This window comes from Lithobates pipiens, unplaced genomic scaffold, assembly GCF_037356315.1.
Source record: "Lithobates pipiens isolate NorthernLeopardFrog02 unplaced genomic scaffold, aLitPip1_a1.2 Scaffold_8, whole genome shotgun sequence".
Lineage (NCBI taxonomy): Eukaryota > Metazoa > Chordata > Amphibia > Anura > Ranidae > Lithobates > Lithobates pipiens.
Window position 1 is genome coordinate 609,067,873 of NW_027507903.1, and position 24,534 is coordinate 609,092,406.

A 24,534-nucleotide genomic window follows, 5' to 3' on the forward strand; every position below is an offset into this window, starting at 1 on the left:
TTATTGGACTATTGTTTCAGGCTATTTTTGGCCCATTGTTCTTAGGCTAGTTTCTCTTATGCCGCGTAGACACGATCGGACTTTCCAGAAGACTTGGTCCAGGGGACAATCCGATGGACTTTGGAGCTGAGGTCCTCCGGACTTTCAAACGAACTGACTTGGCCATACATGATCAATCCAAAAGTCCGATGGATTCGAATGTGATGACGTAGAATAAGGAAGTTCATAGCCAGTAGCCAATAGCTGCTCTAGCGTCGGTTTTAGTCCATTGGACTAGCACACAGACAGATGGATTGTCCGCTAAAAGCAGAGTCCGGCGGACAAATTTGAAGCCAGTCTTATTTCTAGGTCCGCCGGACTTTTGGGAAGAAAAAGTCCGCTGGAGCCCACACACGATCGAATTGTAGGACGGACTCTGGTCCACCGGAAAGTCCGAACGTGTGTACGCGGCATTAGGGTTGAACATTCTTATGCCCCATACACACGGTCGGACTTTCCGACAACAAAACCGTGGAGTTTTGTGCAAAGGTTGTTGGCTCCAACTTGTCTTGCATACACACAGTCACACAAATGTTGGCCAACAAGTACGAACTTGGGAACGTGGTGATGTACAAGATGTACGATGTGCCGAGAAAAGGGAAGTTCAATAGCCAGTGCGGCTCCTTCTGCTTGATTCTGAGCATGCCTGAACTTATGTACACACAAACCGAAATTTGAGAACCTGCTAGCCAGCATTTGTTGGCAGAAAGTCCGACAACAAATGTTCGATGGAACATACACATAGTTGGACTTTCAGCCACAAGCTCACATCCAACATTTCCTGTCGGAAAATTTGACCACGTGTATAGAGTATTAAGGAATATTTCAATCATTTTGTAAAAGACAACAGAAAATCATATATCTTTTTTTTTTTTTATAAATAGACCTCTAGGGGTTAGTGTCAGTCATTAGTCATGTGTCTTATGTAATGTTTTAGAATGTTTTCTGTAAGTCTTCAGAAAAATGCAAGTGATTGACAGAGTAAGTGAAATATCTCTCTCAGATCTCTGGTATGTCTTGCTTCATAAATCGGGGAAAGTCCTCAAGACATATAAGAGACTGGTGAATTTTTGGCTAGCTAAACTTTACTATGAAAATAAGGTTAATTATAAATGCATCTAGTTCTTTGGACAATGAGACCAACTGGACAATTTGACGCTCATTTATCAAGTCACAATGGCAGTGAAGGTACACTAAACATGCTAATGTGGCCTCTCAATCAATGTAGTGCAATTTCCCCTTGGTCAGTCATACCCCTAATGCCGCGTACACATGATCGGAATTCCAGCCAGAAAAAGACAGATGAGAGCTTTTCATCGAAAAATGCGACCGTGTGTATGCTCCATCGGAATTTAGCTGTCCGAATTTCCGACAGCCAAAAATTGATAGCATGTTCTCAATTTTCCCGACGGAAAAACTTTCTATCGGTAATTCCGATAGTGTGTATGCAATTCCGACACGCCAAAAATCACGCATGCTCAGATTCAACTACGAGACAGAAGCTATCGGCTACTGGCTATTGAACTTCCTTTTTCTAGTCCCGTCGTACGTGTTGTACGTCACCGCGTTATAAACGATCGGAATTTGATGTGACCATGTGTAGGCAAGACAGCTTGAGCCGAATTCTGTCAGAATTCCGTTGGGAAAACCATCAGAGCTTTTTCCAACGAGAATTCCGATCGTGTGTACGCGGCATTAGTCAAACATGGTCATTGAATTTGTCTACTTATTCCATTCCAGCTTTTGAAGCCCCAGGTGGAAAAGAAAAGGAGAGAAAGAATAAATACCAGCCTGGAGAAGCTAAGAATTTTCTTATCCCAAGCGATGAAGATTGAGGTGAGATTTTAATGAAAAAGCTATTACTGATCAACACATTACAAAAAAATTAATTTGAAGAAAAATTGGGGTAAATTTTAAACTAGATATATCACTTTAGATTTACGAGGTGTTGATATCTCTGATAAAACAGATTATCTTACAATGAAGATTTTGAACGTTTATTTAGAAGGGAATGCTTACAAATAAAAATAATAGTAAAGATTAGAAAGCAAGGAGATCTACACACACAGAGATCCTTTCGAATGAGGCAAGTGTAGCAAAGATCTGACCTCTTGATCAAACAGAAGGTTTTAATACCCCAATACTGTACAGTTACCATGTAGGACCCAACCCCAAAAAATTACTTATGAACTCATTAGCTTAAAGTTTTGAACAAGTAACATATCATTTATTACAAGAGACAGTCATTTCTGTTGTCTTGGAACACTTTGTCAGCTTGCCCAACCTCTAGGCTCCCATATACCTTATTGTAGAACAAGAAGGCTAATTGTCTCTATATTCCACAAGACATTCCAAAGATCAAAAAATGTATTCCAAAAACATCTTTCTGCAAAATCATTTTAGTAAATGAACCTGATATTATATAAAGAGCCAAACATTATCATACATGTACTTAACCTCTTTGTACCAGTGGAACGCAAATATCTTGGAGGGTGGGCCTCGGCTCTGAGTGGCCACATATTTGCATGCATTAGTACAAGTACAGCTGTGCCGAGAGCATGTGCCCTGCACGCTCCCGCAAAAGTTACTGTCAGCTAACGGAAAGCTCCCGATCACTTCTTGCGACAATCACGGCGGTCACATGATCATACACCCCACCTCCCGGCATCCTAAACTCCTTAAAGGGCTCGGAGGCTCCGGGTCCAAGAGGTTAATGATGTTGTATAATCATTAATAAAGCCTATAATAATACATTTTCTTTATCAAGTCTGTACCTTCAGTTCTAAATTTTATTTTTTGTAATGGGAGCACTGTTAAAGCGGAGTTCCATCCATTTAAAAGTCAGCAGCTACAAAAAGTGTAGCTGCTGACTTTTAATAATCAGACATTCACCTGTCCCATCGTCCAGCGATGCGGGCTTACGAAGCCCCACTCCTCTTCCCATCCTCTCGGTGGCGCCGGCAGTCTAACTGTGAGTGCCCGACTGTGACTTCACAGCATGCGTGAGCCGCGCTGCATGCTGTGAATAGCCAGGCAATCTTCTGGGACCTGTGATGTGTCACAGAAGATTGCAGAGAAGAAGGGGGGAGAGGTGATCTTCTGATCTTCCTTCCGGCGCCGTGGTGCCAGGGAGGAAGTGGGAGCTGGGTGCCTCTAAAAACAGGGTACCCCCCCCCAAAAAAAAATTACATGCCAAATGTGCCATGTCAGGGGGTCAACTGCACTAAAAGTGGAAGTTCCATTTTTGTGTGGAACTCCCCTTTAAATGTCATCAAAATAGACCCATTACCATCCTGTTGAAGGGTGACAGAATGCATGAAAGGCTGGCATATGACTGAATGTTAGCCAGTCTTGTGACCAAGGGTGCAGTATTTTGTCTGAAGCTCTCTAGAGTTCATAGATCAGATCCTCCATCCACTGCCCATCAAAGGTGCAGGTAGTGATGTCATCCAGTTTTGGATAAAGCAAAGACCCTTTCAGTGTTTTTTTTTCTCTTCTTTTTGTTATTTGTGTCCTACTTCAGGAAGATGAAATCTCTTTAACCACTTGAGGACCGCCGTATTGCCAATGTACGTCAGCACAATGGCACAGGCAGGCACAATCACGTACATCTACGTGATTGCCTTCCAGCGGGTGGGGGGTCCGATCGGACCCCCTCCCGCTGGTTACGGCGGTCCGATTCGGTCCAGGAGCACTCCGTGATGAGGGGATGGCCGTTGGTTTTCGGCCACCCCCTCTGGATCGCTCCTGGCCAATGAGAAGCTTCCTCCCCTGTGTATTGTTTACACAGGAAGGAGGAAGTGATGTCATTCTCCTCGGGGCGGTCTTTTTGACCGGACTACGAGGAGAAGACAGAAAGTAAGTGTGCACCAACACTACACTGACATGTAGGTACACACAGGCACACAAACCCCCCCCGATCCCCCCCCCCGATCGCCCCCCGATCCCCCCCGCCCCCCCTCCCCCCCCAGTCACAGTGTCACTGATTGCATTGATCATTTCTTTACTGATCAATGCATTCAGTGTCAGTTGTGACAGTAAAAACTGTCAGGACAGTTAGTGTTAGGTCCAGGGTAGCCCCCTATCACCCCCCAATAAAGATTTAACCCCCTGATTGCCCCTAGAGTTAACCCTTTCACCCCCTTTTGCCAGTGTCACTAAGCGATCATTTTTCTGATCGCTGCATGTGTCGCTAGGTAGCTAGTTATTTTTTTAGGTTCACCGCCAGGTTTTTATATCGCTAGGTACCCCGATATACTACCCAATAATGGTTTTAACCCCCTGATTGCCGCTAGTTAACCCTTTCACCCCCTTTTGCCAGTGTCACTAAGCGATCGTTTTTCTGATCGCTGCATTAGTGTCGCTACAGTCGCTAGGTAGCTAGTTATTTTTTTAGGTTCACGCCAGGTTTTTATAGCGCTAGGTACCCCGATATACTACCCAATAATGGTTTTAACCCCCTGATTTCTGCTAGTTAACCCTTTCACCCCCTTTTGCCAGTGTCACTAAGCGATAATTTTTCTGAACGCTGCATCAGTGTCGCTAGTGTCGCTAGGTAGCTAGTTATTTTTTTAGGTTCACCGCCAGGTTTTTATAGCGCTAGGTACCCCGATATACTACCCAATAATGGTTTTAACCCCCTGATTGCTGCTAGTTAACCCTTTCACCCCCTTTCACCAGCGATCACAGTATAAGTGTCACTGGTGACGCTGGTTAGCCAGTTAGTTATTTAGGTTCCCCGTCAGGTTTTTATATAGCGCCAGGGACCCCCATATACTACCTAATAAAAATTTGAACCCCCTGATTGCTCCTAGTTAACCCTTTCACCACTGATCACCGTATAAGTGTTACGGGTGACTCTGGTTAGTTTGTTTTTTATAGCATCAGGGCACCCACCATTTATTACCCAATAAAGGTTTAACCCCCTGATCACCCGGCGGGTGATATCAATTAGGTTTTAGGGTCAGGGTCTGCGTCGCCCCAGGCAGCACTAGGTTAGTGCCAGTACCGCTAACACCCACACACAAAGCATACACCTCCCGTAGTGGTATAGAATCTGAACAGATCAATATCTGATCTGATCAGATCTATACTAGCGTCCCCAGCAGTTTAGGGTTCCAAAAAAACGCATTGTTAGCGGGATCAGCCCAAATACCTGCTGGCACCTGCGTTTTGCCCCTCTGCCCAGCCCACCCAAGTGCAGTATCGATCGATCACTGTCACTTACAAAACACTAAACACATAACTGCAGCGATCGCAGAGTCAGGCCTGATCCCTGCCATCGCTAACAGGTTTTTTGGTAGCATTTTATATTCAAATCCGGAAGGCAGTGCTTGGTTTTCGGGGTCCCGTACGTGGCTAGGCTCCCAAAAAGTCCCCCACATGTGGTATCCCCGTACTCGGGAGAAGCAGCAGAATTTATTTTGGGGTGTAATTTGACTTCTGCCCATAGCATGTGTGAGCAATATATCATTTAGTGACAACTTTGTGCAAAAAAAAAAAAAGTTTGTAATATTCCCGCAACTTTTGGCAAAATATAAAATATTCCATGGACTCAACATGCCTCTCAGTAAATAGCTTGGGGTGTCTACTTTCCAAAATGGGGTCATTTGGGGGGGGTTTGTGCTATTTTGGCATTTTATGGACTTCGAAACTGTGATAGGTAGTGAGGAGTTAAATCAAAAATTTGCACCCTTAGAAATCCTGAAGGTGGTGATTGGTTTTCGGGGTGCCGTGCGCGACTAGACTCCCAAAAAGTCCCACACATGTGGTATCCCCGTACTCAGGAGAAGCAGCATAATGTATTTTGGGGTGTCATTTCACATATGCCCATAGCATGTGTGAGCAATATATCATTTAGTGACAACTTGGTGCAAAAAAAAAAAGTTTGTAATATTCCCGCAACTTGTGGCAAAATATAAAATATTCCATGGACTCAACATGCCTCTCAGTAAATAGCTTGGGGTGTCTACTTTCCAAAATGGGGTCATTTTGGGGGGTTTTGTGCTATTTTGGCATTTTATGGCCTTCGAAACTGTGATAGGTAGTGAGGAGTTAAATCAAAAATTTGCACCCTTAGAAATCCTGAAGGTGGTGATTGGTTTTCGGGGTGCCGTGCGCGACTAGACTCCCAAAAAGTCCCACACATGTGGTATCCCCATACTCGGGAGAAGTAGCGGAATATATTTTGGGGTGCAATTCCACATATAACCATGGCATGTGTGAGCAATATATAATTTAGTGACAACTTTTTTTTTTTTGTCATTATTCAATCCCTTAGGACAAAAAAAAAAAATATTCAATGGGCTCAACATACCCATCAGCAATTTCCTTGGGGTGTCTACTTTCCAAAATGGGGTCATTTGGGGGGGATTTGTACTGCCCTGCCATTTTAGCACCTCAAGAAATGAGATCGGCAGTCATAAATTAAAAGCTGTGTAAATTCCAGAAAATGTACTCTAGTTTGTAGACGCTATAACTTTTGCGCAAACCAAAAAATATACGCTTATTGACATTTTTTTTACTAAAGACATGTGGCTGAATAAATTTTGCCCTCAATGTATGACTAAAATTTAGTTTATTCGATTTTTCTTATAACAAAAAGAAGAAAATATCTTTTTTTTTCAAAATTTTCGCTCTTTTTCCATTTATATCGCAAAAAAAAAAAATCGCAGAGGCAATCAAATACCATCAAAAGAAAGCTCTATTTGTGGGAAGAAAAGGACGCAAATTTTGTTTGGGTGCAATATTGCATGACCGCGCAATTACCAGTTAAAGCAGCGCAGTGCGAAATTGCAAAAAGACCTCTGGTCCTTAAGGTATTTATTGGTCCGGAGCTGAAGTGGTTAAATTTAAGGGATATTTTCTCATAGGTAACTGTCAGGTGTTCCAATTGAAAGAATGTCCCTCTATTGCTGTCTTGGTAATAATTGTATAATGTCGGCTCTCCCATCTCATCCCATCACAAAGACAGAGAGTTTGAATCTCCTCAGTGGTGACAAATATAGCAAAATAGACCTAACAAGAGTTCTAATTCTGACTCACTCTATCCAAAACATTTAAAAATTTTAGATAATTCTATACATTATACAGATTTGGATAACAGTTTCCTTGTAATGGTCAAACCATATATCCTTTTTTTCATGGCAGAAATTACAGAATCCAAAAATTGAGAAAGCAGAGATCTTGGAATATACCGTTCAGTTTCTCCAGTCCACAATGAAGCCCTCTGAGATGCCTCAAGATAACTTCAGTCAAGAATACCAATCTGGCTTCCAGCATGGCCTTCAAACCACATTGCACTTAATAAACTCCAGCCAGCAGCTGTCTTATGTAAGCAAGGACTTCCTCTTCCAACAGTTATCACTAAACCACCCTGAGGTGTCTTCATCAATGGATCACCAATATCTCACACTCCACGAGGTATCGTCTACATTTACTCAAAAGACAGCTACACAACTTGACTACTCATTAAAATCCCCGGGAGACCATACAAATAACCTAGTTATTGCTCAAAGCGGACTTTCTTCTGATCAAAAGTGGAGCTCTTGGAGACCATGGGCCTAATAGAACTATTGAGTGGACCTTACTGGGATACATACTCTTATGCCGCGTACACACGATTGAATTGTCCGGCGTACTTAGTCCGGCAAACAATCCGGCGGATAGTCTGGCAGACTTTCTACCGAACGGACTTGGCCACACACAGACACACGGAAAGTCCGGCGATTGCTAGCGCGATGACGTACAGCACGTACCACGGGACTAGAAAAAGGAAGTTCAATAGCCAGTAGCCAATAGCTTCCTTTTCGTACTTGCTTCTGAGCATGCGTCATTCTTAGTCCGCCGGACTAGCATACTCATGAACGTATTGTCCGCTGAAACCCAAGATTGGGCTGCAAAACTACTTTCTAAGTCCGCCGGACTTTACATTGAAAAAGTCAGCTGAAGCCCACACACGATCGGATTGTCCGGTGAAATGCCGTCCGGCGGACTAAGTCGCCGGACAATTTGATCGTGTGTACGTGGCATAACAAATCAAGATGCTTCTCATATGTGCCTTTCTTTGTGATTTTTAAAAAAAATATGTTGCTGTTTTTTGGTTTTCTGAGTCATTTTACTGAGAGGTTTCTTGTTTCAACGTCATTAGTATCTCAAGACAAAATATGACTTAACCAACTAACTGCCACAGCTTTGTACTGGATGCCCCCCTCTTTGCATGGCCAATGTTTCTAGTTGACAGGCACTTCAAATGGTGATTCATTTGATTCAAAATTTGTAAAAATCTGAAGAAGCAGCACTGAAAACCTTCATGAGCTATGATGTACTCATTCCAAAATCTGGCAATCGTGGATCATCATCATCCTATCCTAGGCTATTAATTTGTATATTACCAGGCTTTTACAACGTCTACATGTAAAGTATAAAATAATTGAGTTAACTATATTTATAAGAAAATTCACCATGTTCATTAATCAATAAAAAAGAATGTTAAAGCCTAAATTCAGACTCATTTTTTTTTTGTGCTCCTCAAAAAACTGTGGCTACAATAGCCACTTTCATTCTGGAGCCATCTCCCACAATACTTCTTTTCCACCACTAGATATCCTTTGTCCTCCAGGTTGATTGATGGTAATAATCATTCAAACTTGAAAATTGCCCTTTAGGGGACATCGGCACTGAGGCCTGAACTCATAGTGCAGTGATTCTCAACCAAGGTTCCTCCAGAGGTTGCTAGGGGTTCCTTCAGGATTCTCGGTGAGGTCCTTCAGGATTCTCAACCGGGTTCCTCCAGAGGTTGCTAGGGGTTCCTTCAGGATTCTCGGTGAGGTCCTTCAGGATTCTCAACCGGGTTCCTCCAGAGGTTGCTAGGGGTTCCTTCAGCATTGGGAAATTTCTGCCTCTCAGATAAGTTCCCACTGACACCATGGATCTTTTTAGCTATCTGTAAGGAGGTAATTCTTCCCAAGGACCACAAATGTAAGGACCATTCTTCCCACTGACCATCACACTAATGTATCATGGAGTTGTAGATTTCACATTTTTAGCAGGGGTTCCCTGAGGTCGGAGAACTATTTCAAGGGTTCCTCTGTGTTGAAAATGTTGAGATAGGCTGTCATAGTGTATTGATGCAGAGAAGAAACATGGCCCACAAGGGCACCATGGTTTGGAGGTAGCACCTCTGACTCCAGATCAGAAGGTTGCATTCTCAAATAACATTGGCATCAGTCGTCATTTTGATAGCAAAATATTTTGTTATTTATTGTTATTTAACTGGTTCCCGCCCGCCGTATGGTGAAATGACTGATGGACGGAAGCACTTTCTTTCTGGGAGGACATCATATAATTGGACACAGTCCAACACCAATCCAGGTAAAGAGCCTATGATATAGGCTCTTTACAATGTGATCAGCTGTGTCCAATCACAGCTGATCCCAGTGTAAACAGAAAATACTGGGTATCGACATTCCTATCCTCTCGCTGACAACGTGTGAGGACACTGGTGTTCTTATTATCAGTGAAGGCCCAACAATGCCCACCAGTGCTGCCAATCAATGCCCACCTGTGAGGCCTTTCAGTGCCCATTAGTGCTGCTTATCAATGCCACCTATCAGTGATGTCTATCAGTGCTTATCATTGCCACTTATCTGTGCCGCCTATCATTGTCCATAAGTGGTGCCTATCAGTGCCACCTATCAGTGCCCATCAGTTCCAGCTATCAGTTTTACCTATCAGTGCCCACCAGTGCTGCATATCAGTGCTTTTTATAGGTGAACATTCTTTCCAAAAGGTTTTATTTTGTGATTTTGTTTTTTACCTGTAAAAGTTTCTCTTGTGTAGACATTCATAAGTCCTGAGGTTGCGACTTGGCCCCCGTAATCTTCAATGTGATTTTAGCAACCCCAGCAGACTCAGAGCCGTCACTCAAGTGAAACTCTATAGTATTCCCCGTTGCTCCTTCTCTGGTTGCTGCATAAAGGTTATGTAGGGAGGTAAGGGGGAGAAACAGAGGAGCTAGGCCAGCACAGACACTCCCAGAGAAGGAGAGGGATATGACATGCAAGGAAGGAGGGGCTGTGCTAGGCGTTTGACTCTTTCTGGAGAGTAAATTGTATAGCATGTTCAGAGGCACATTGCAAAATATTATTTTTAAAATTATTATATTGCAATTATTATCATTATTATTTTTACAATTATTTTTTATGAAAATTTCAGGTTAAAAAAAAAATGCATATTTTTTATATGACATAAAAATACTAATTTATATGATCTTGTTTTAGGTTTATTAAAGGTTATGTAAAAAAAAATGCATATTTTTTTTTTTAAGCACTGCAGTCATCCATATAAACTTTATTTTAAAATGTCAAGCCCAAAATCAAGGTTCTAAGGTTTATATTGCTATCCAGGGGCTCTGTTAGAGAGATTACAGAAAAAAGAGGCTCTAGCCCTTCCCCATACTATCCAAAAGTAAAAAATAAAATGTCTGGCTTAAAATAACTTTAACATGTTAAATTAATTTTAAAAAGTAATTTTCAATTTTTATACAGCTGAATTTTAATCTTCTTATATTATGCCTGGTTTGTCCTTCCCCTCCTCATCATCATGCTAATAAAAATTTAAAATAACTTTTTCACTTCCATTACCTTATCTTAGACAAAGTGATTTCATCACTGGGTCTCAGTGCTTCACTATGCAACACAGGCAGATCATGGCTGGTGCCATGCCATAAGTTAGAGACTACATGTGGCAAAGCCAACTCACGTTGTGTGAGCATGGTCCATCTTTGTCACTATTAGGAAGCAATGATGTGCAACCAACAGTGGCATAAGAATATGTAGACATGAAGTGGCTGAAATAGGTTGCAGGAGATCAGCAGTGTTGCGATGGGAAAATTATGAAAAAAGTGAGAAACAAGTAAAAGCAATTTCTATTTATGATACATGTTGCTTAGGTAACTATTATTAAATCCTCCTCCCTTTAGAATTTTTTTTATGGTCCATATCTAAAGTTTTTTGGGTTTTTGCTAATTTTGTTATTTTTTTTTTTATTAAAAAAATAAAAATGGAAAAGGTTAAAAAAGCTTAAACTGTATTTTTTTTTTTTTTACTGTTCACTGCATATTTTGTTCACTATTTTTTTTTTTAAACAAAACATTATTTCAGTTGTTTTTTTTTTCATTGTCTATTTCATATATATATATATATTATATTATATATATATATATATATATATATATATATATATATATATATATATATATATATATATATATATATATATATATATATATATTTATATTTATTTCATATGTAAACTTTTTGGGATTTTGTACATTTTGTTTTTTGTTGAAAAAAATATATACAAGGTTACTAAAAATATATATATATTTTAATTGTACGTATAAAACACAATTATAAATTAGAGGAGACTTGGGTAGTTACTAGAACAAGCAAAATAAAAAAATAAATTTTATTTTGTTAATGAAAATATAGTTCTGTTTGCCATTACTCATTATGCCTACCCCACAGTGTTATGGTGGAACCTGTGACTCGCTCTAATTCCTACCAAGTGACAATATTTCTGCTTGAGGATTGGCTTTTTTTGCATATTTTGTTTGTTGTTTTTATAACAAAAAGATTTCAATTGTATTTTTTTTATATTCTATATCCTATATAAATATCAATATATATTTCATATGTAAACTTGTTGGGTTTTATGACAACACTGAACAAATTACACTTTGCTACAATGTAAAGTAGTGAGTGTACAGCTTGTATAACAGTGTCAATTTACTGTCCCATCAAAATAACTCAACACACAGCCATTAATGTCTAAACCGCTGGCAACAAAAGTGAGTACACCCCTAAGTGAAAATGTCCAAATTGGGCCCAAAGTGTCAATATTTTGTGTGGCCGCCATTATTTTCCAGCACTGTCTTAAGCCTCTTGGGCATGGAGTTCACCAGAGCTTCACAGGTTGCCACTGGAGTCCTCTTCCCCTCCCCCATGATGACATCACAGAGCTGGTGGATGTTGGAGACCTTGCGCTCCTCCTCCTTCCTTTTGAGGATTCCCCACAGATGATCAATAGGGTTTAGGTCTGGAGAGATGCTTGGCCAGTCCATCATCTTTACCCTCAGCTTCTTTAGCAAGGCAGTGGTGGTGTTGGAGGTGTGTTTGGGGTGGTTATCATGTTGGAATACTGCCCTGCGGCCCAGTCTCTGAAGGGAGGGGATCATGCTCTGCTTCAGTATGTCACAGTACATGTTGGCATTCATGGTTCCCTCAATGATCTGTAGCTCCCCAGTGTCGGCAGCACTCTTGCAGCCCCAGACCACGACACTCCCACCACCATGCTTGACTGTAGACAAGACACACTTGTCTTTGTGCTCCTCACCTGGATGCCGCCACACACGCTTGGCACCATCTGAACCAAATAAGTTTATCTTGGTCTTATCAGACCACAGGACATGTTCCAGTAATCTATGTCCTTAGTCTGCTTGTCTTCAGCAAACTGTTTGCGGGCTTTCTTCTGCATCATCTTAAGAAGAGGATTCCTTCTGGGATGACAGTCATACAGATTAATTTAATGCAGTGTGCGGTGTATGGTGTGAGCACCGACAGGCTGACCCCCCACCTCTTCAACCTCTGCAGCAATGTCTAAGTCTATTTCCCAAAGACAACCTCTGGATATAACACTGAGCATGTGCACTCAACTTCTTTGGTCGACCATGGCGAGGCCTGTTCTGAGTGGAACCTGTCCTGTTATACCGCTGTATGGTCTTGGCCACCGTGCTGCAGCTCAGTTTCAGGGTCTTGGCAATCTTCGTATAGCCTAGGCCATCTTTATGTAGAGCTACAATTCTTTATTTCAGCTCCTCAGAGATCTCTATGCCATGAGGTGCCATGTTGAACTTCCAGTGACCAGTATGAGAGGGTGAGAGCGATAACACCAAATTTAACACACCTTCTCCCTGTTTACACCTGAGACCTTGTAACACTAACGAGTCACATGACACCGGGGAGGGAAAATGGCTAATTGGGCCCAATTTGGACATTTTTACTTAGGGGTGTACTCGCTTTTGTTGCCAGCGGTTTAATTAATGGCCGTGTGTTGAGTTATTTTGAGGGGACAGCAAATTTACACTGTTATACAAGCTGTACACTCACTACTTTACATTATAGCAAAGTGTCATTTCTTCAGTGTTGTCACATGAAAAGATAGAATAAAAAATATAATATAATATAATAAAATATTTTATAATAAAAATAAATGTGAAGGATTTATGCACACACACACACACACACTGTATATTTCATATGTAAACTTTTTTTTTTATATATATTTTGTTTTTTTGTAAAAAATAAAAATAGACACGGTTACTAAAAAATATATATATTTCAATGGTACATATAAAACACACTTACAAATTAGAGGAGACTGGGGGTAGCTACTAGAACAAGCAAAATAAAATAAAAATTGCTTTTATTTTGTTAATGTAAATCTAGTTCTGTTTTACTATGTGGATTATGACTACTCCACAGTGTTATTGTGGAACTCCTAACTCACTTTAATTCCTACCACATGACAATACTTATGCGCGAGGATTGGCGTTTTTGGTTTCTGCATGTTTTATTTGTGTTTTTTTTTTATATATATATATATTAAAAATATATATTAAATATATATATATATATTTATATAAATATCCATATATATTTCCTATGAAACTTTTTGGGGGTTTTGTATATTTTCTTTTGCAAAAAAATAAATACACAAGGTTACTAAAAAATATATATTTGAATTGTACATATAAAAACACAATTACAAATTAGAGGAGACTGAAGTAGCTACTAGAACAGGCTAAAGAAAACAAATAGCTATTATTTTGTTAATAACAATATAATTTTGTTGTACTATACTCATTATGATTACACCACACTGCTATGGTGGAACCTGTGAATTGCTGTAATTCCCACCATGTGACAATACTAGTGCTTGAGGATTGGCTGCTCAGGAACCTAATGACATCAAATGGAGTGGAAATGCAATAGTTCAGTAAGCTTCAGAAAATGTAAAAATGTGGCTCAGTGCATACAGCTGTGATGGCCGAGTGGTTAAGGCGTTGGACTCGAAATCCAATAGGGTTTCCCTGCGCAGGTTCAAATCCTGCTCACAGCGAGTGCCTTTTAAAAACATTCAGGCCATTACTATCATTAAAAAATGCTATATGGATAAAAATGTAACTATTACAAGTTCAAAGTTTACTTTAGAGGTAGAATTTTTTTCTTATTTTGTAAAGTATGCCCAGGACGTAAAAAATAAAACATTTTCTCTATCACCAGATAATACGTCTTTCCCCCCTCTCCCTCTTTTTTTTGGCCAGGTGAATGTATAGGGATAGTGTAAAAAAAAAAGTGAGGTCCCCTCAAAAAAATTTCCAGGTCTTTTAGGTCTGGTATGGATTTTAAACTGGACCCCATAAACAAAATCAGCCCCTAAAATTTCATACTAGAACATTTAAGTCTGGGTGGGAAAAAAAAAAAAGGAGCAAGAGGTGTCTCCCAAAATATGCTGTCCCCTGCTGGTCAAATGTTCTTAGCCTATTAACTGTCATGATCGAATGCTCTTAAGCAATTTTTCTTCTTGTCCAACAAAACCTCCAAGACCCACAATGGCAGCCTTCAAAAAAACAAAAAACAAAAAAAAACAACAGATCCTTCGAATCTGGTATGGATGTTAAGGGAAAACAACCCCCCCCCCCCCCCCCAAAAAAAAAAAACAAAGAAGGTAAACCAGACAGTAGGGGCTGTGATGGCTGAGTGGTTAAAGCGTTGGACTCGAAATCCAATGGGGTCTCCCCGCACAGGTTCGAATCCTGTTCACAGCGTTAGAAATTTTAAATTGGGGCATCACACAGGGGAACGTTAATCTACTAAACACTTCAAAGCATCGCGAGCATCAAAACTTTCCTATCTGAATGAATGGAAACGTGACAAATTTCTGCCACTGAGCTACCAATAATCTTCTTCAAAATCTCACAAGAATCAATCTTCCTGGCCTAGTCCATGATCGGAAGCCAAAGGATATGCCTATTTGCTGGTTCTACTGTATCTTGCCACTATCTAACAGGCAAGCCTCCAGGGCCCACTACGAGAAAGGCCTTGATATACAGTCATAGCTAGAGATCTGCGATGAAAACTTTACCTATAAATATTAGCATCCAGTTATATTGTCTGCATTTAACCACTAGGCGTCCGCACTATAGCCGAAAGATGGCTGCAGAGTGGACGCCAATTGCCTGGACGGCCTCCTGTTTACTTCGGCAATGCGCGCTCCCGCGAGCGTGCATCGGGGAAGTTCTGTGCTGCCTGTTTACAGCGAGATCGGCGTGCCCAATGAGAGATGATCTCATATGTAAACATATGAGATCATCTCTCATCGCCGGCTCTCCCTCCTCACACAGACAGCGTGTGAGGAGGGAGAGAATAGCGGCTGCAGCAACCGCAAGTAATATGTCCCCAGTGTGCCACCTGTCAGTGCCATCTATCCCCAGTGTGCCACCTGTCAGTGCCATCTGTCCCCAGTTACATTTGCCCCAATGCCACCTGTCAGTGCCATCTGTCCAGTGCCACGTGTCATCGGTGCCACATAGTGCCATCTGTCATCAGTGCCACATATTAGTGCCATCTGTCATCAGTGCCACATATTAGTGCCATCTGTCATCAGTGCCACGTATCAGTGCCATCTGTCATCAGTGCCACCTGTCAGTGTCACGTGCCATCTGTTATCAGTGTCACGTGTCATCAATGGCATGTATCAGTGCCATCTGTCATCAGTGTCAGTGCCACGTATTAGTGCCATCTGTCATCAGTGCCATGTATTAGTGCCATCTGTCAGTGCCACGTGTCATCAGTGCCACATATTAGTGCCATCTGTCATCAGTGCCACGTCAGTGTCACTGTCCCGGTGCTCCAGGGCCTTCAAAAGTGTAATAGTTAGTCAACAAGTTAGATGTGTAATTTATGCTCCTAGAACACCTGATGGCGCTCCCTGAATGTTGGGCCTCTCTAAGTGGCCAGGCTGTGGAAAAGCCCCGCACATGTGGTATCATAATACTCAGGAGGAGTAGCAGAATTTATTTTGGGGAGTCATCTGTGGTATACACATGCCATGTGAGAGAAATAACCTATTACAATGACAATTTTGTGAGAACAAAAATATATATCTTAATTTTTCAAAGAATTGTGGGAAAAAAATTACAACACCAAAAACCTCCCCATGCCTCTTACTAAATACCTTGGAATGTCTACTTTCAAAAAATTGGTCATTTGGGGGGTATTTGTACTTTCCTGACTTGTTCGGGTCACAAGAAATGAGATAGGCCACCAGTACATCAGATGTGATCAATTTTGTGCGATTCGCACCACAGCTTGTAGACTCTCTAACTTTCACAAAGACCAAATAATATCCACTAATTTTGGTTATTTTTACCAAAGATATGTAGCAGTATAAATTGTGGCCAAAATTTATGAAAAAAAAAATTAGCAAAATGTTATCACAGAAAAATGCGTTTTTTTTTTTTCTAAATTTTTGGTCTTTTTTCATTTATAGCGCAAAAAATAAAAAACCCAGAGGTGATCAAATTCCACCAAACGAAAGCTATATTTGTGGGAAAAAAAAGGACAAAAAATTCATTTGGGTACAGTGTTACATGACTGAGTAATTGTCATTCAAAGTGTGAGAGCACCGAAAGCTGAGGATTGGTCTGGGCAGGAGGGGGGTTTAAGTGCCCAGTTGTCAAATAGTTAATAAATAAACCAAAGCAATTCAGATTTTGTTGTGAACTGTGTGTACAACTCTTCAAAGAAAGCTGTCAATCAAGCTGTGATGGCCGAGTGGTTAAGGCGTTGGACTTGAAATCCAATGGGGTCTCCCCGCGCAGGTTCAAATCCTGCTCACAGCGTTCAACCTTTTTAATTAGGATGAAGTCAGTATATATATATCTTTAGGGGATTGCGCCTCCCACTCACTATTTATACTACCCCCTTCTCAATAGAATATGCTTAATAATACTTATATTCACTAAATAATCACTGTGCCCCCATATTATCCAAAATATATACACAAGACATTAATTTATAATTGCAAAAAATATAGCGTCCTTATTGTGCGATATTTTAATTAGATTGCTCCAATTGTGCCGTCTTAATCACCGATCATCTTCTAATCAAAAAGTCCACTTGTGTCAACTAAAATAACCAAAACTGTGCCACCATCACCAAGCAGAATGGCCACTCACCAGATGTCCCCAATCAGTAAGCCTTTGGTTCATTCAACGGATATCCAATCCCCAACGCATTCCTCCCATTAGCAATTCCTCAACGTCCATATATTCATACAAAATTAAATGGAACCAATATAGTGTAAAATCGTTTTAACTTTAATGGAAAAATCAATAAAAAACGTATTGCACTCACATTTCAATGTGTCTATTGGCCGACACCAAGCCTTTCCAGCAATGAGAAAACCGCTCTAAAATCGGGCAAGCCACTGATGTTCCGCAGGTGGTGTTAATCTCCCTCCACTGGACCGACCTGTTCCTGGCTTGTATTCAAGGACTGTATGTCTCCCACAACTCCTACACGTTTCGCATTTGAGCATCGTCAGGAAGCTGCAGTATATATAAACTATATTACTAAAAGTATTGGGACGCTTGCCTTTACACGCAAATGAACTTTAATGGCATTCCAGTCTTAGTCCGTAGGGTTCGGTATTGAGTTGGCGCACCCTTTGCAGCTATAAACAGCTTCAACTCTTCTGGGAAGGCCGTCCCCAAGGTTTAGGAGATGTGTCTATGGGAATGCTTCACCATTCTTCCAGAAGAGCATTTGTGAGGTGAGGCGAGGCACTGATGTTGTAGGAGAAGGCCTGGCTCGCAGTCTCCCCTCTAATTCACCCCAAAGATGTTCTATCGGGTTGAGGTCAGGACTCAAGGTCAGTCAAGTTCCTCCACCTCAAACTTGGTCATCCATGTCTTTATGGACCTTGCTTTGTGCACTGGTCCAAATCGTTTAGTGGAGAGGGGATTATGATGTGGGGTTGTTTTTCGGGGGTTGGGCTTGGCCCCTTAGTTTTAGTGAAGGGAACTCTTAAGGCGTCAGCATACCAAGACATTTTGGACAATTTGATGCTCCCAACTTTGTCGGAACCGCTTGGGGATGGCCCTTCCTGTTCCAACATGTGCGCAAAGCCCATAAAGATATGGATGAGCAAGTTTGGGGTGGAGGAACTTGACTGGCCTGCACAGTCCTGACCTTAACCTGATAGAACACCTTTGGGATGAATTATAGCGGAGACTGCAAGCCATTCCTTCTCTTCCAACATCAGTACCTGACCTCACAAATGGGCTTCTGGAAGAATGGTCAAACATTCCTATAGACCAGGGGTAGGCAACCTGGGGCCCCTGGCTGTTGCAGAACTACAGGTCCCATCATGCTTCTGTGAGTAACTAACTTCCAGCCTTGCAATGCCTCATGGGAAATGTAGTGCCACAACAGCTGGAGGGCCCTAGATTGCCTACCCCTGTTATAGACACTCCTAAACCTTGTGGACAGCCTTCCCAGAAGAGTTGAAGCTGCTATAGCTGTACAAGGTGAACCGACTCAATATTGAACCCTACAGACTAAGACTGGGTTTCCATTAAAGTTCATGTGTCCCAATACTTTTGGTAATATAGTCTGCATGGTTAAAGTAAGTATTGAATTACAATGGCCCTATTTCTGCGTGCTTCTAAAGAAGACTGACTGAAAAGTTGCACAAAGCTAAGAGAAAATAAAGGCACTGCTGAGATTCGAACTCAGGATCTCCTGTTTACTAGACAGGCGCTTTAACCAACTAAGCCACAGCGCCCTGATGTGGAATGAATATTAGAGCTGTATTGTGGACAATATCTATGAATACTAAAAGAAAAGCTTTTTCTCTGTGACAATATTAGAAAACTGATGAGAAGAAAATGTTTAAGAGCTACAGACAGTATACCCACCTAATCTCCGGAAAGGTTTTACCCCCTTCATCACCAGGCCATTTTATGCAATTTAGTCCTGAGCCATCATGAAACACTGTGCCTGAACAAAATTGATATCATTTTTTTCTCACATTTCTTTTGGTGATATTTGATCACCAGTGTTTTTTTTTTTCTTTTATATGAACACAAAAATGGAATTAATGGAAACGTGAGAAATTTCTGCCAGCGAGATACCAATAATTTTCTTCAAAATCTCACAAAAATGAATCTTGCTGGCTTATTCCATAAACGGAAGCCAAAAGATATGCCTATTTGCTTGTTATACTATATCTTGCCACCATCTAACAGGGTTTGCAACTTGAGGCACCATCCAGGGCCCACAATGAGAAAGGCCTTGATATGATGTCATAGCTATATCTTGGGTTTGTAACTTGAGGCACCATCCAGGGCTCACTATGAGAAAGGCCTTGATATGCCATCATAGCTATATCTTGCCACCATCTAACAGGGTTTGCAACTTAAGGCCTTTCTCATAATGGGCCCTGAATGGTGCCTCGATATGCCATCATAGCTATATCTTGCCACCATCTAACAGGGTTTGCAATTTGAGGTGCACAATTCAGGGCTCACTATGAGAAAGGCCTTGATATGCCATCATAGCTATATCTTGCCACCATCTAACAGGGTTTGCAACTTAAGGCCTTTCTCATAATGGGCCCTGACTGGTGCCTCAAGTTTCAAACCCTGTTAGATGGGGGAAAGATATAGCTATGATGGCATATCAAGGCCTTTCTCATAATGGGCCCTGAATGGTGCCTCGATATGCCATCATAGCTATATCTTGCCACCATCTAACAGGGTTTGCAACTTGAAGCACCGTCAAGGGCTCACTATGATAAAGGCCTTGATATGCTGTCATAGCTATATCTTGGGTTTGCAACTTGAGGCAACGTTCAGGGCCCACTATAAGAAAGGCCTTGATACGCCACCATAGCTATATCTTGCCACCATCTAACAGGGTTTGCAATTTGAGGTGCACAATTCAGGGCTCACTATGAGAAAGGCCTTGATATGCCATCATAGCTATATCTTGCCACCATCTAACAGGGTTTCCAACTTGAGGTGCACAATTCAGGGCTCACTATGAGAAAGTCCTTGATATGCCATCATAGCTATATCTTGCCACCATCTAACAGGGTTTCCAACTTGAGGCACCATCCAGGGCCCACGATGAGAAAGACCTTGATATGCCATCATAGCTATATCTTTGGTTTGTAACTTGAGGCACCATCCAGGGCTCACTATGAGAAAGGCCTTGATACACCATCATAGCTATATCCTGCCACCATCTAACAGGGTTTCCAACTTGAGGTGCACAATTCAGGGCTCACTATGAGAAAGTCCTTGATATGCCATCATAGCTATATCTTGCCACCATCTAACAGGGTTTCCAACTTGAGGCACCATCCAGGGCCCACGATGAGAAAGACCTTGATATGCCATCATAGCTATATCTTTGGTTTGTAACTTGAGGCACCATCCAGGGCTCACTATGAGAAAGGCCTTGATACACCATCATAGCTATATCCTGCCACTATCTAACAGGGTTTGCAACTTGAAGCACCATTAAGGGCTCACTATAAAAAAAGGCCTTGATATGCTGTCATAGCTATATCTTGGGTTTGCAACTTGAGGCACCATTCAGGGCCCACTATAAGAAAGGTCTTGATACGCCATTATAGCGATATCTTGCCACCATCTAACAGGGTTTGCAACTTGAGGGATCGTCCAGGGCTCACAATGAGAAAGGCCTTGATACGCCATCATAGCTAGAGACCTGATATGAAAACTTTAACCTTGAAATATTAGCATCCAGTTATATTTTGTACATTTAATGGATCAATCACAGCAATTCAGATGGTGTTGTTAATTGTGTGAGTACAACTCTTCCAAAGCAGAACTTCATCAAGCTGTGATGGCCGAGTGGTTAAGGCGTTGGACTTGAAATCCAATGGGGTCTCCCCGCGCAGGTTCAAATCCTGCTCACAGCGAATAACTTTTTACTTTGACATTTTATTTTAACTTTTTAAATTGTGTTCTATTTTATAATTACTTGTTATAGTATTGAACCTTACATAAAAACTGTAAAATATGTCACTTTATTTTTACAAAAGGATATGCTTGAGAACTTTGGCAAACAATAGATTTAAACACGGATATTAACACGCCAGGTAGCCCCACCTTGGCTTGAGGCTTGAAGATGGCAAACAACAGGTTGCAATCAGATGTAAATGAGCAGTCACATTTGAATATATACAGGAACCTCTGCATACTTTGTTGTGAAAGTTTCCTGTGAACTTTGTGGCTGGCTCTCCTCCGAATAATGGTGAAGGAATACCTCCGTCCTTAGTTTGAAACACTTTGGAGAAACAGGGAGATCCAGAGAGCATAGTCTTGGATGACAACAGTACTCCTTGCCCATGCACAAAAATTGTAGGCACTACCCAATATATTCTTTCTGTTGGACCATAGAAAAATTTCTTGACATTTGGGACATATAGGCAGCAGCATTTCAGAACTCGTAGATTTAAAAAAAATGACAGTCAACCACAGGTTTCAAACTGCACCCCAATATCCATCATCAACAAGCCACGTGTACAGGTAGTCTAAAGTTACCACCTCATCCCTTTAAACCTGATTACATATGAATTACACAGGCTCTAAGGCTATTTATGCAGATAACGACTGGGGCGCACAATGATATACGTCGGCATAATGGCACGGGCAGGCAAATTGGCATACAGGTACGTCATCACGTGCGCGCCACCGACCGGCGTGTGCTGGTCGGGACCCCTGTGAGTCCAGTCACGGGTCCCGCGGACTCGATCAACGCGGGGATAACCGCGAACGGGGAGGCTGAATGGGGAGATGTGGAAATAAACATCATCTCCCCGTTCTGCCTAGCAACAAGTGACACTGATCTCTGCTCCCTGTGATTGTAGCAGAGATCAGTGTTCACTAACACAGCCACGCCCCCCACAGTTAATAACATGCCCCTAGGACACACTTAACCCCTACACTGCCACCCCCTGGTTAACCTCTTCACTGCCAGTGACATTTACACAGGAATCAGTGCATTTGTATAGCAGTGATTGCTGTATAAAATTACAACATAGTTGCCAACTGTCCCGAATTTCCCGGGACATTCCCGGGATTAGGACATTTGTCCCGAGAAATGTCCCGGGAAATTCGGTTTGTCCCGGGGAAATTAAATTTCCATTTTTTTTTGCCGCCGGCCGCTAGAGGTCCGCGGCCGGCGGAGCCATTTTTAAGAAGACCAGAAGTTGGTCTACAATTGAGTACCTGTGGGGCCGCCCACCCCCGCTGCCAGTGTGTGTAAAGTGCAGTGGGCGGCGCCACAATGTCTCTGGCAACGGCGGCATGTCAGGGGCCAGTCTGTCACAGTGGATGTCGGGGCGGGGGCCAGTCGGATGTCAGGGGCCAGTCATGGTTAGTATGATAATGTCGGGGGCCAGTCTGTGAATGTGGGGGCCAGTGGTATGTAGGGGGCCAGTCTGTGGATGTGGGGGCCAGTCTGTGGATGTCGGGGGCCAGTCTGTGGATGTCGGGGGCCAGTCTGTGGATGTCGGGGGCCAGTCTGTGGATGTCGGGGCCAGTGGTATGTCGGGGGCCAGTCTGTGGATGTCGGGGGCCAGTCTGTGGATGTGGGGGCCAGTGGTATGTCGGTGGCCAGTCTGTGGATGTGGGGGCCAGTCTGTGGATGTCGGGGGCCAGTGGTATGTCGGGGGGCCAGTGGTATGTCGGGGGGCCAGTCTGTGGATGTCGGGGGCCAGTGGTATGTCGGGGCCAGTCTGTGGATGTCGGGGGCCAGTGGGATGTCGGGGGCCAGTCTGTGGATGTCGGGGGCCAGTGGTATGTCGGGGGCCAGTCTGTGGATATGGGGGGCCAGTCTGTAGATGTGGGGGCCTGTCTGTGGGGTATGTGGGGGCAGGTCTGTGCAGGATGTGGGGGGGGGGGCGGTCTGTGGATGTCAGAGGGGCACCAGATGTAAGGAGGGGCTCCGCTGATGGACACAGATGTGAGGAAGGTACCTCTGATGGGGCACCTGATGTAAGGACAGACTCCGCTTCGGACACCTGATGGCATCTGGTGGCAGGCAACGTGGTTAGTGACGTGTTCATGGCTCCCACTGATTCTGCATTATGGTGAGTTGAATGATTTCATTTCATGTTACAATGTAATAATAGAAATAATGCGCTTGAATCATCCTGACACCATAACAATCATGGCGCCGGAATGATTGAAGCGCCAACACCAGGTATTTGGAGTATCTTTATCTACTGATTGTCAAACTCTGGAAAACACATATTGCTATTGTGGTGTAGGATTGGGGGGCTGCTATCCCTCCTTTCCCTCTCCCCCCTCCTTTCCCTCTCCCCTCTCCATCCCCCTCCTTTGCCTCTCCATCCCGCATTCATCTCAGACTCTAACCACACCCCTTTGAGTCACGCCCCATGTAAGCCACACCCACTATTTAACGTAAACCACGCCTATATTTCACTGCGGCGAAACTCCGCCTACTGCCAAAAAAGTGTTCCTAATTTTTTATTTACAATGTTGGCAACTATGTGACAATGGTCCCAAAAAAAAGCTGCTTGCCGCCATTACTAGTAAAAAAAAAAATTATTAATAAAAATGCCATAAAACTATCCCCTATTTTTTAAACGCTATAAATTTTGTGAAAACCAATCAATAATCGCTTATTGCGATTTTGTTTTTGCCAAAAATATGTAGAAGAATACGTAACGGCCTAAACTGAGGAAAAAATGTTTTTTTTTATATATTTTATTGATATTTATTATAGCAAAAAGCAAAAAGTAATAATAATTTTCAAAATTGTCGCTCTTTTTTTGTTTATAGCGCAAAAAATAAAAACCGCAGGGGTGATCAAATACCACCAAAAGAAAGCTCTATTTGTGGGGAAAAAAAAGGACGCCAATTTGGTTTGTGAGCCACGTCACATGACCGCGCAATTGTCAGTTAAAGCGACGCAGTGCAGAATCGCAAAAAGTGGTCTGGTCTTAAGCCAGCAAAATGGTCCGGTCTGAAAGTGATTAATTACCACCTTATCAGCCACAGGACCTGTGTAATTCATATGTGTTCAGGTTTAAAGGGATGAGGTGCCAACCATAAGGTAGTCACCTAAGCCATCTTTCATTCGCACCAGGTGACTACCTTAGGGTTGCCACTTCTTTTAAAAGACTAAAGGAACTTTAAATTGCTTTCAGGGGGATTTTCTGTAGTCTTAATATTGGTCACCCTTTCTCTTGTAATAGCTTTTGGTGCAATTGTAAACATGTACATGGGGACAAGCAATCGTTGCACATACAAAACTCTGGGTACGTCTTATTTATTTATTTATTGAAAATTGCATATAATAAATACAA

General features: G+C 42.1%; 1 protein-coding gene and 5 non-coding genes across 6 annotated transcripts; 5 read left to right on the forward strand and 1 right to left on the reverse strand.

Annotated features, from left to right (window-relative positions):
* The first annotated feature begins 1,215 nt into the window (after positions 1-1,215).
* Positions 1,216-8,529, forward strand: LOC143962323 (transcription factor HES-7.1-like). The gene is made up of 3 exons (XM_077471624.1): positions 1,216-1,227; positions 1,780-1,875; positions 7,189-8,529. Exons 1-3 carry the CDS (start codon positions 1,216-1,218, stop codon positions 7,603-7,605), a joined length of 525 nt encoding a protein of 174 aa, XP_077327750.1. The 3' UTR covers positions 7,606-8,529.
* Positions 8,530-14,138: 5,609 nt separating this feature from the next.
* Positions 14,139-14,220, forward strand: TRNAS-CGA (transfer RNA serine (anticodon CGA)). Its single transcript has one exon. It is a non-coding gene; the product is annotated as a tRNA-Ser (tRNA).
* A 627-nt stretch (positions 14,221-14,847) lies between these two features.
* On the forward strand, positions 14,848-14,929 carry TRNAS-CGA (transfer RNA serine (anticodon CGA)). Its single transcript has one exon. It is a non-coding gene; the product is annotated as a tRNA-Ser (tRNA).
* A 1,994-nt stretch (positions 14,930-16,923) lies between these two features.
* On the forward strand, positions 16,924-17,005 carry TRNAS-UGA (transfer RNA serine (anticodon UGA)). The gene has a single exon. It is a non-coding gene; the product is annotated as a tRNA-Ser (tRNA).
* A 1,872-nt stretch (positions 17,006-18,877) lies between these two features.
* TRNAT-AGU (transfer RNA threonine (anticodon AGU)) lies at positions 18,878-18,951 on the reverse strand. The gene has a single exon. It is a non-coding gene; the product is annotated as a tRNA-Thr (tRNA).
* A 2,084-nt stretch (positions 18,952-21,035) lies between these two features.
* Positions 21,036-21,117, forward strand: TRNAS-UGA (transfer RNA serine (anticodon UGA)). The gene has a single exon. It is a non-coding gene; the product is annotated as a tRNA-Ser (tRNA).
* The last annotated feature ends 3,417 nt before the right edge of the window (positions 21,118-24,534 follow it).

Coding starts and splice junctions, on each gene's coding strand:
- LOC143962323 (XM_077471624.1), top strand. Junction 1,876..7,188: donor CCCAAGCGATGAAGATTGAG/GTGAGATTTTAA, acceptor TTTTCATGGCAG/AAATTACAGAATCCAAAAAT.